This window comes from Hemiscyllium ocellatum, chromosome 2, assembly GCF_020745735.1.
Source record: "Hemiscyllium ocellatum isolate sHemOce1 chromosome 2, sHemOce1.pat.X.cur, whole genome shotgun sequence".
NCBI classification, from domain to species: domain Eukaryota; kingdom Metazoa; phylum Chordata; class Chondrichthyes; order Orectolobiformes; family Hemiscylliidae; genus Hemiscyllium; species Hemiscyllium ocellatum.
The window spans coordinates 1,807,380-1,819,427 of NC_083402.1; the positions used below are offsets into that span (position 1 = coordinate 1,807,380).

Here is a 12,048-nt window from a genome sequence, read left to right on the forward strand (position 1 = left end):
GGCTAAGATAAAAGGTAGGGAGGAGGGACTAGGGGGAGGGGTGTTGGAGGTGGGATAGGTGGAAGGAGGTCAAGGTGAGGGTGATAGGCCGGAGTGGGGTGGGGGCGGAGAGGTCAGGAAGAAGATTGCAGGTTAGGAGGGCGGTGCTGAGTTCGAGGGATTTGACTGAGACAAGGTGGGGGGAGGGGAAATGAGGAAACTGGAGAAATCTGAGTTCACCCCTTGTGGTTGGAGGGTTCCTAGGCGGAAGATGAGGCGCTCTTCCTCCAACCGTCGTGTTGCTATGGTCTGGTGATGGAGGAGTCCAAGGACCTGCATGTCCTTGGTGGAGTGGGAGGGGGAGTTGAAGCGTTGAGCCACGGGGTGGTTGGGTTGGTTGGTTCGGGTATCCCAGAGGTGTTCTCTGAAGCGTTCCGCAAGTAAGCGGCCCGTCTCCCCAATATAGAGGAGGCCACATCGGGTGCAGCGGATGCAATAGATGATGTGTGTGGAGGTACAGGTGAACTTGTGACGGATATGGAAGGATCCCTTGGGGCCTTGGAGGGAAGTGAGGGAGGAGGTGTGGGCGCAAGTTTTACATTTCCTGCGGTTGCAGGGGAGGTTGGGTTGGTGGGGGGTGTGGACATGATGAGGGAGTCACGGAGGGAGTGGTCTTTTCGGAACACTGATAGGGGAGGGGAGGGAAATATATCCCTGGTGGTGGGGTCCGTTTGGAGGTGGCGGAAATGACGATGGATGATACGATGTATATGGAGGATGGTGGGGTGGTAGGTGAGGACCAGTGGGGTTCTGCAGTGACATTTCTGCTTGCAAATGAGCTTCTAGGTTAATGGAGTGAAAGAGCTGGCAGTGGGTTGTCCCCCCATTCAGTGTGATGATGGACAATTTGAAGGAGTCTCAGAGAAACGGGTTTTGTTCTGGAGTCTTTTATAAGTCAGAGGACAAAGGAGGACAAAGACTGATTCGGGATAGTCAACATGGCTTTGTGTGTGGGAAATCATGTCTCACAAAATTGATTGAGTTTTTTGAAGAAGTAACAAAGAGGATTGATGAGGGCAGAGCAGTAGATGTGATCTATGTGGACTTCAGTAAGACGTACAACAAGGTTCCCCATGGGAGACTGATTAGCAAGGTTAGATCTCATGGAATACAGGGAGAACTAGCCATTTGGATACAGAACTGGCTCAAAGGTAGAAGACAGAGGGTGGTGGTGGAGGGTTGTTTTTCAGACTGGAGGCCTGTGACCAGTGGAATGCCACAAGGATCGGTGCTGGGTCCTCTACTTTTTGTCATTTACATAAATGATTTGGATGCGAGCATAAGAGGTACAGTTAGTAAGTTTGCAGATGACACCAAAATTGGAGGTGTACTGGACAGCGAAGAGGGTTACCTCAGATTACAACAGGATCTTCACCAGATGGGCCAATGGGCTGAGAAGTGGCAGATGGAGTTTTATTCAGATAAATGTGAGGTGCTGCATTTTGGGAAAGCAAATCTTAGCAGGACTTATACACTTAATGGTAAGGTAAAAACAATGACTGCAGATGCTGGAAACCAGATTCTGGGTCAGTGGTGCTGGAAGAGCACAGCAGTTCAGGCAGCATCCAACGAGCAGCGAAATCGACGTTTCGGGCAAAAGCCCTTCATCAGGAATAAAGGCAGAGAGCCTGAAGTGTGGAGAGATAAGCTAGAGGGGGGTGGGGGTGGGGAGAGAGTAGCATAGAGTACAATGGGTGAGTGGGGGAGGGGATGAAGGTGATAGGTCAGGGAGGAGAGGGTGGAGTGGATAGGTGGAAAAGGAGCTAGGCAGGTAGGACAAGTCCGGACAACTCATGGGGACAGTGTTGAGCTGGAAGTTTGGAACTAGGGTGAGGTGGGGGAAGGGAAACGAGGAAACTGTTGAAGTCCACATTGACGCCCTGGGGTTGAAGTGTTCCGAGGTGGAAGATGAGGCGTTCCTCCTCCAGGCGTCTGGTGGTGAGGGAGTGGTGGTGAAGGAGGCCCAGGACCTCCATGTCCTCGGCAGAGTGGGAGGGGGAGTTGAAATGTTGGGCCATGGGGCGGTGTGGTTGATTGGTGCGGGTGTCTCGGAGATGTTCCCTAAAGCGCTCTGCTAGGAGGCGTCCAGTCTCCCCAATGTAGAGGAGACCGCATCGGGAGCAACGGATACAATAAATGATATTAGTGGATGTGCAGGTAAAACTCTGATGGATGTGGAAGGCTCCTTTAGGGCCTTGGATAGAGGTGAGGGAGGAGGTGTGGGCACAGGTTTTACAGTTCCTGCGGTGGCAGGGGAAAGTGCCAGGATGGGAGGGTGGGTTGTAGGGGGGCGTGGACCTGACCAGGTAGTCACAGAGGGAACAGTCTTTGCGGAAGGCGGAAAGGGGTGGGGAGGGAAATATATCCCTGGTGGTGGGGTCTTTTTGGAGGTGGCGGAAATGTCAGCGGATGATTTGGTTTATGCGAAGGTTTGTAGGGTGGAAGGTGAGCACCAGGGGCGTAGGCAGTCTGGATATACACCTCTTCCAACTGCCTGGATTACACCTCTTCCCACCCTACCTCTTGCAAAAATGCCATCCCGTATTCCCAATTCCTCTGCCTCCGCCGTATCTGCTCCCAGGAGGACCAGTTCCACCATAGAACACACCAGATGGCCTCCTTCTTTAGAGACCGCAATTTCCCTTCCCACGTGGTTAAAGATGTCCTCCAACGCATCTTGTCCACATCCCGCACCTCCGCCCTCAGACCCCACCCCTCCAACCATAACAAGGACAGAACGCCTCATCTTCCGCCTCGGAACACTTCAACCCCAGGGCATCAATGTGGACTTCAACAGTTTCCTCGTTTCCCTTCTCCCACCTCACCCTAGTTCCAAACTTCCAGCTCAACACTGTCCCCATGACTTGTCCGACCTGCCTAGCTCCTTTTCCACCGATCCACTCCACCCTCTCCTCCCTGACCTATCACCTTCATCCCCTCCCCCACTCACCCATTGTACTCTATGCTACTCTCTCCCCACCCCCACCCCCCTCTAGCTTATCTCTCCACCCTTCAGGCTCACTGCCTTTATTCCTGAGGAAGGGCTTTTGCCCGAAATGTCGATTTCACTGCACTTAATGGTAAGGTCCTAGGGAGTGTTGCTGAACAAAGAGACCTTGGAGTGCAGGTTCATAGCTCCTTGAAAGTGGAGTCACAGGTGGATAGGATAGTGAAGAAGGTGTTTGGTATGCTTTCCTTTATTGGTCAGAGTATTGAGTACAGGAGTTAGGGGTCATGTTGTGGCTGTACAGGACATTGGTTACGCCACTGTTGGAATATTGTGCGCAATTCTGGTCTCCTTCCTATCGGAAAGATGTTGTGAAACTTGAAAGGTTCAGAAAAGATTTACAAGGATGTTGCCAGGGTTGGAGGATCTGAGCTACAGGGAGAGGCTGAACAGGCTGGGGCTGTTTTCCCTGGAGCGTCGGAGGCTGAGGGGTGACCTTATAGAGGTTTACAAAATTATGAGGGGCATGGATAGGATAAATAGACAAAGTCTTTTCCCTGGGGTTGGGGAGTCCAGAACTAGAGGGCATAGGTTTAGGGTGAGAGGGGAAAGATATAAAAGAGACCTAAGGGGCAACTTTTTCACACAGAGGGTGGTACGTGTATGGAATGAGCTGCCAGAGGATGTGGTGGAGGCTGGTACAATTACAGCATTTAAGAGGCATTTGGATGGGTATATGAATAGGAAGGGTTTGGAGGGATATGGGACTAGATTGGGTTGGGATATCTGGTCGGCATGGACGGGTTGGGCCGAAGGGTCTGTTTCCATGCGGTACATCTCTATGACACTATGACAATGTCAAGAATCTGTACAGAAAGTGTTTGTATGTTAGGTCTTTAAAATTAAAATCACGCATGGGATCATAATTACATTCATAAGCAGGAAGGTTTGTAAGTCAGACATTTGTAAATTGGGGCCCTCCTGTATAACTCTGTACATCTCCGTTTTTCAGACGCTCTGTGTTCTTCACAGTATGTTTCCATCCGAGCACAGCCATTTTGTGAAGGATTCGTGTCACCGTCAACACTGTAAGATGGAGGCCTGCCCTACGCACTCTCGGCCTGTCATTTACTGTCACCCTTTACTGGGGAGGTGTGTCACTACGTCACCAGCTGAACATTCACCCTCACTTTGTAGCAATATTGTTTTCTCAAAAACAAACAGAACCATTAACGTTCACTTCAACGTACACTCCACTGAAAATTAAAGCATTGTCATTCACCGTCACCCACACTCACTCACACTCACACTCACACACTTAGTCACACACACTTAGTCACACACACTCACACACACACACTCACACTCACACACACTCACACACACTCACACACACACTTACTCAGTCACACACACTCACACCCACTTACACACACTCACACACCCTCACATACACACTCACACTCACACACACACACTTACTTAGTCACACACACTCACACACTCACACACACACTTAGTCACACACACACGCACTCACATACACACACCCACACCCTCACACACACACCCACACACACACACACACACACACACACCCTCACATACACACACACACACACACTTAGTCACACACACTCACATACACACACACACTCACTCACACACACATACACACACTCACTCAGTCACACACTCAGTTACACACACACACTCACGTACTCAGACACTCACACACCGATACTTTCACACTCGCACTCAGACCTCTCACACTCATGCACGCAGACACTCACACTCATGTACTCACACACTCAGAAACACACTCACTCAGATACTCACACTCATGAACTCACACTCTCACACTCACGCACACACTCACATACACACACTCAGACATTCATACACACACACACGCTCACTCTCAGACACACACACTCACACACTCAGATACACACACACTCTGTCTCTCAGACACTCTCCCTCAGACACACTCACCCTCAGACACTTACACACTCTCTCAGACACACACACACACACAGTAAAAATTGAACACAAGCACAATGACTAATGCATTTAAGAAATGAATTCTAGAGTGAAAGCAGAAGTATTGTTCCTCACGCTTAATAATCCATCTGAAAGGGTGTGGGGTCAGACAACAGGCAGCTGTTGGATGTAATTCTCATATTTAGGAGGAGGGACAGAACAGGGAATTAGAGACTAGTCAGCAGAACATCAGGGACAGCAATGAACATGGAACCTGTTCTGAAGGGGAAGTTAGAGGAACATCCAGAAATGATAAAAATAACAATGAACAGCCAGGTCAGGTTTCATATGGGAAAATAATTCTTGACCAAACATTGAATTTGATGAGGAGGGAACATTAAGAGTAAACTGTAATAATGTAGTGGATGTAATTTATCTGGATTTTGAAAAGGCCTTTGATAAGATGCCCCATCACAGACAATGAAGTAGGTGAGGGGATGTAGAGTCTGGGGGAGATAGGGATGTAGAGTCTGGGGGAGAGGGGGATGGAGAGTCTGGGGGAGAGGGGGATGTAGAGTCTGGGGGAGAGGGGGATGTAGAGTCTGGGGGAGAGGGGGATGTAGAGTCTGGGGGGGAGGGGGATGTAGTGTCTGGGGGAGAGGGGGATGTAGAGTCTGGGGGAGAGGGGGATGTAGTGTCTGGGGGAGAGGGGGATGTAGTGTCTGGGGGAGAGGGGGATGTAGTGTCTGGGGGAGAGGGGGATGTAGAGTCTGGGGGAGAGGGGGATGTAGTGTCTGGGGGAGAGGGGGATGTAGAGTCTGGGGGAGAGGGGGATGTAGAGTCTGGGGGAGAGGGGGATGTAGTGTCTGGGGGAGATGGGGATGTAGAGTCTGGGGGAGAGGGGGATGTAGAGTCTGGGGTAGAGGGGGATGTAGTGTCTGGGGGAGAGGGGGATGTAGTGTCTGGGGGAGAGGGGGATGTAGAGTCTGGGGGAGAGGGGGATGTAGTGTCTGGGGGAGAGGGGGATGTAGAGTCTGGGGGAGAGGGGGATGTAGAGTCTGGGGGAGAGGTGGATGTAGAGTCTGGGGGAGAGGGGGATGTAGAGTCTGGGGGAGATGGGGATGTAGAGTCTGGGGGAGGGGGGATGTAGAGTCTGGGGTAGAGGGGGATGTAGTGTCTGGGGTAGAGGGGTTTGCAGCGACAGGACTGGAAGCAGAGGGTGGGTGTGAAGGGAATTTGTTTAGTGAGGGAGATGTTGGGAGATGTCGGGTGATGTTGGGTGATGTTGGGTGATGTTGGGTGATGTTGGGAGATGGGTGATGTTGGGTGATGTCGGGTGATGTTGGGTGATGTTGGGTGATGTTGGGTGATGTCGGGTGATGTTGGGTGATGTTGGGTGATGTTGGGAGATGTTGGGCGATGTTGGGTGATGTTGGGTGATGTTGGGAGATGTTGGGCGATGTTGGGTGATGTTGGGTGATGTTGGGGGATGTTGGGTGATGTTGGGAGATGTTGGGCGATGTCGGGCGATGTCGGGTGATGTCGGGTGATGTCGGGTGATGTCGGGAGATGTCGGGTGATGTCGGGTGATGTCGGGTGATGTCGGGTGATGTCGGGGGATGTTGGGAGATGTTGGGTGATGTCGGGTGATGTCGGGTGATGTCGGGGGATGTCGGGGGATGTCGGGGGATGTTGGGTGATGTTGGGTGATGTTGGGTGATGTCGGGTGATGTTGGGTGATGTCGGGTGATGTTGGGTGATGTTGGGTGATGTTGGGTGATGTCGGGTGATGTTGCTCCATTTGGATAAATGCTGGTGACAGCTTAATGAACATGATTTATACTTTGGAATCAAAAACATGATTTCTAAACTGACAGGTTGTATCTTATTGTGGGAACAAATAGTTAATGCTGAACAAACAGCAACAACTTACCGGAGGGTATCTATCAATGTACAGATAGGGCAAAACAATCAGCATGGACCATTCAACACTGGCCACAGCAGGAATCGGGAGGTGTTGGACCAGAGGAACTAAAGGGTTTCAGACCTCAGGTACAAATACCCCAATAACTAAACGTTGGCTGTCAGATTAGCAAGGCCATGAAAAATCAAACTGCACAGTTGAGAGAGAGAGCATTCAACAATAGGGGAAAACAGCTCGACTTTAATTCAGCCTTGGTCCGCCTACGTTTGAGCACTGTGTCCAGTTCAGGTGACCGTGTTAGAAAATGGATAAGGAGATTTTGGAGGACCTGGAGGGAAGGTCTGTGAGGGGGATGCAAGACGGGTGGACACCCACCCTCCCCAGGACAACGCTAACAGCCCAGCTCTCCCGCTTTCCAGTTAGACAAAGGGCTGGTGGGATTCGGGCAGGGTGGGGTGGTGACCTCATACAGGGCTTCAACATTCTGTTAGTGTTTGTCAGAATGGAGACTGGGAGGGTTTCCTCATGGTGCAGGGAGTAACTTACAGGGTGGTAACCTGTAACAGAACCCCTGAAACCCGATCGGGAACTCAGAAAGAAGGTTGCTGCCAAGAGATTGGTGAGAATCATAGAACCAGGCAGAACAGAAGAGGCCCTTTGGCCCATCAAGTCTGTACTACCAGAGAGGTACAACTGCCTACACCTGTCCCGTGAGGAGTACGCTCCCACAGGGAATGGTCACCTGAATAGTCACAGTGCACATCTGGGGAAGCTCGACAGGCCTGTGAGGGAGAAATGACAGGTCTGATGGTCAATCGAGAAGAGAAAGGATAGGGAGAGGCTGGAGTGGAGTAAAAACCCCGGGAGGGGGGCACTGGCTGGTCTTGGCCTTGGTGACATACCCACTCTAACAAAGAGGTACCCTGAGTGATACAAAGGCCATAGTGGTGACAATGGGCTGCATTGAATAGGCATATATTGCCTCACATACAGTCATAGAGACATACAGCACGGAAACAGACCCTTCGGTCCAACCCGTCCATGCCAACCCAATCTAGTCCCATCTGCCAGCGCCCGGCCCATATCCCTCCAAACCCTTCCTATTCATTTACCCCTCCAGATGCCTCTTAAATGTTGCAAGTGTCATGTGGAAGATTAAAGTATAAAATCATCAAAGTTTAAAGATGGTAGAGAGATCACAACCAGCAAATAAGAAGACAGTGCTTACTCAGGGTGGGGCAGGGGGTGGGGGGGACACAGACCAGACCAGGCAGAGAGGGGAGACCCTTCCCATTGGGGCCAGGCTGTCCACGGGGTGATGGAGGAGGGGAGAGTGGGGACTGCAGATCCTGGAGATCAGAGGCAGCATCCGAGGAGCAGTAGGATCAGCGTTTCAGGAATAAGCCCTTCATCAACAGCGTATTCCTGAAACGTCGATTCTCCTGCTCCTCGATGCTGCCTGATCAGCTGCGCTTTTCCAGCACCTCACTCTTGACTCTGTTCAAGGGGGATGGCAGGAAAGACTTTGTCACAAAGTGGAGCCCAAATCCCCCCCACCCCACCCCACCCCACTCGCAGTAAGAAGAACGAGGGAAGGGGGTTTTTACAGAAACCGATAAAATTCAAACTGGGCTGCACAGATCAGACACAGCAGGGATGTTCCCGATTCCGAGGGAGCCCAGGTTAAGTTCACGGTCTAAGGACACAGGGTAAACCATTTCGGGGCTGGTGTGAGGAGCAATTTCTTCCCCCAGCGAGTGGTGGGCCTGTGGAATTCTCCACCACATGAAACTATCGAGGGCAAAACATTTCGGCCTTTTCAGAAAGCTGCAGATACAGTTCTTCAGGCTAAAGGGACCGAAGGGTACGAGGTGAGAGCAGGAACAGGGGGTGGGATTGGACGGTGAGCTGTGATAGTGATTAAGGCCAGAGCAGGTTTGAGGGGCTGACTGACCACCTCCTTCTATGTTTCTGTAAAAACCATCAGGGCTGGGGGTGAATTGAAAAGGTTTGAGGCAGTTTGATCAATGTTGAGGCAGTGATGGAATGACAGGATATCGAACAAAGCGAGTTAAAGGACCAGGAACCTGGTTCTGTTCGGATCTGGACAACAGAATGGACTCAAGTTGAATTATTCCCAGATCAGTGTATCCTGCTGAAATTGTCTGGTAATAATGAATATTTACGGTAAATATTGCCCTGTGTAGAGTTGATACGTTGAGCCGTTAGGAGCTGCGTTTTGCCGTGACTGGGTGTGCCTATCCCCTCACCCATATCGCCTGACAGACATACTCCAGAAAACAGCTGCAAATGTGTTGCTGGTCAAAGCACAGCAGGCCAGGCAGCATCTCAGGAATAGAGAATTCGACGTTTCGAGCATAAGCCCCCTGATGAAGGGCTTATGCTCGAAACGTCGAATTCTCTATTCCTGAGATGCTGCCTGGCCTGCTGTGCTTTGACCAGCAACACATTTGCAGCTGTGATCTCCAGCATCTGCAGACCTCATTTTTTATACTCCAGAAAACAGACCAGGTCCTCGTGGGATCTTACCGTACAGACCGCTGTTCCACTGGGCAATGCCACTTGCCACCATCATCACCAGGATGGTATTACCAGCTAACTCCATGTGGGGCACGCTCAGGAACTGCATCAATCTGATCTCTGTTGCAGTAACCTCAGTACTGAGATTAGGCAGGAAGTCACTGGTGAAAAGTTAGCAGCAAACCTCAGAACACACACGTTAACTGCTCAAGCACCAGATCTTGTCACCAGGAAACTCCACGGCACTGACTCAAAGCTAGAAATCTTCCAAAACCAGGAACAAGTAGTCTCAATCTGCTCTGAGCACCAACAAAACACACAGATTCTAGTGTACAGGATTGGTCTGAGTGATCGAGAGAGCACCCAGTGATTGGAGAATTCCAGTGATCAATGAGATCCCAGGCACCAGCAAGAATTCCAACAATCCAGCAAAGGTGGATAATCCCAGTGTTCAAGGAGATTCCAGTGAACAGAGGAAACTCTGATGATCAGGGTAATCCCAGCGCCCTACGCTAGGAGGACTGAATCTAGTACCTGGGTGTAATGGCTGCCTCTGGGGCAGATGGGAATCCCAGGGAATTTGTATGGAGCATTGAAAATCCAGACCAAATAGTTGGAGGCATTCTCTGTACAAAGAGTGTTTTCTTTTCTCTGTTTCTGATAGTAAGCTGAAATGGGAAAAGGACTAAGGCCTGGGGATGAACATACTCCACTGTTACAAAAAAACTGATGGACTCGGCAAGATGGCGGTGATTCTGTCGAGCTGCTGGGGACAGCTCGGCCTAACAGCCAAAGCAGACCGGTGTTTTATCGCCATTCCTGGCCAACTACTGTGGTGGAATTATTAGTTTAAAACCTTACGGAACACATATTTGTTAATATTTGGGAGTGGGAAGGATGCCAAAGGGAAAAGGAGCAAACAAACAGCAGCAGGGAGGCCACTCCCCTGCAGCACCGACCCCACCAGGGACTGCAGCAGCAGCAGGTTCTCCTCCCCCTCCCCCGGGGACCTGACAGACTCACAGGAATTAGCTGCGGCGATGGAGAGAGTTACCTTGAAAGCTGGGGCTGTGATTGAGGAGATCCATGGGGAAATCCATGGGGAGATTCGTGCCCAGGTCCAACCTATCACATCCATGCTGCAGGAGCACAAGCAAGAGATCCAGGGCCTCAGGGAGAGGCTGGAGGAGGTGGAGGTTCACACTAAGGCCTCGAGAGCTGCGATGGAGTCCTCATCCAGTCAGATCCGGAGCAAGAGGTGCGGGCCTTGCAAGACCACATCGACGACCTTGAAAATCGAGGTCGGAGGATAAATCTCCGAATTTCTGGGCTCCCTGAAGGTGAGGACAGTGAGCAGCCAGTCAGCTTGTTGGAAAGCTGGGTGCTGAGGTTTTTGGGCCTTCACATGGAGTCCAGCAGGCTACAGATGGAAAGGACGTATTGGGTTACGGTGCACAGGTCAGGGCCGGTGCAGCGCCCTGTTCGGTGCTAGAGCACTTCCATTCATATAAGGACAAGCAAAAAGTCATAGAAGCTTCCAGATCCCTGGGAAAAGATCCGCAGGCACTGCTGTAGAAAGGGTCAAAAGTCATGTTTTTCCAGGATTTCTCTGCAGCTGTAATTCGAAAGAGGAAGTCCTTCGATGAAGTTAAAAAGAGGCTGAGGAGCCTGGGCACCCAGTCCTCCCTGAGATACCCCACAGTGCTCCATTTCAGCCACAAGGACTCAGGTTATACAACTGACTCAGCGGATAAAGCTAAAAACTTTGTAGACACTTTAAAACAGACGGATTGGCCTGAAGAATACGGTTAATGTTTATTCGCTTTTCTATCTTTCCCCATGTTTTCCCTTCCTTTTTAAATTCCTTGCTTTCTCCCGAATAATTTCTTTTTTGGAAAGAGGGGAAAAGACCTTGGAATAAGTTGTTCCTTTTTTTAATAACTGTATTTTCTGATGGGAAATTTTGTGGATGTTCTTTGTTGTCTCTCCCCCTGTTTTTTGTTTGTTCTGTTTCTCTTTTAGTCACAAGTCGGGGTGACATGAAGCCAGGGATGGGTGGGGGGCTCATCCTGACTTGGTCTTTTTTATGTTGATTTAAGGATCATCTCCTTGGTTTTTTTTCTGGCCTAAGGCTGGGCCACAGTCCGGGTTTGAAGGAGCTGTGAAGGAGGGGATGGGTAGGGTGAGTGCCCCCTATGGGCAGGAGGAAGAGTCTTCCATTCAAGATTTTATAGTTGGTTTTCTTTGTAGTTTTTTGGTAGTAATAGTTGTTATGGTTACGATAGAGTAGTTTTTGTGTATATAATTCTTCGACTCTGTGAGTCTTTATTTACTTGTGCTCAGCACTTTGTAAGCAGAGATCCCCCTCCCAGGGGTTCAAGGGGATATGGCTAAGTGTCATGTTAAATGGTGCACCTGGAACATCAAAGGAAGTCATTCACCTGTTAAAAGGAAAAAAAGTGCTTTCTAGCCTTAAGAGGGAAAGGGTTGATATCGCTTTGCTGCAGGAAACCCATCTTGATGATGGGGACCACCTGAAATTACAACAGGGGGGTTATGACTGGGTATTCTTTTCATCCTTTACTACTAAAAGTAGGGGAATGGCGGTACTTAT

The 12,048-nt window shown here is 50.3% G+C and overlaps 1 protein-coding gene across 1 annotated transcript in view; it reads right to left on the minus strand.

The window, feature by feature from the left end:
- LOC132829721 (uncharacterized) overlaps positions 1-9,519 on the minus strand; it is a 63,264-nt gene extending 53,745 nt beyond the window's left edge. Inside the window, exon 1 of the mRNA XM_060847097.1 lies at positions 9,444-9,519. Coding sequence (XP_060703080.1) covers positions 9,444-9,519 — 76 coding nt within the window. The remainder of the gene's footprint in view (positions 1-9,443) is intronic.
- Between the last annotated feature and the right edge of the window lie 2,529 nt (positions 9,520-12,048).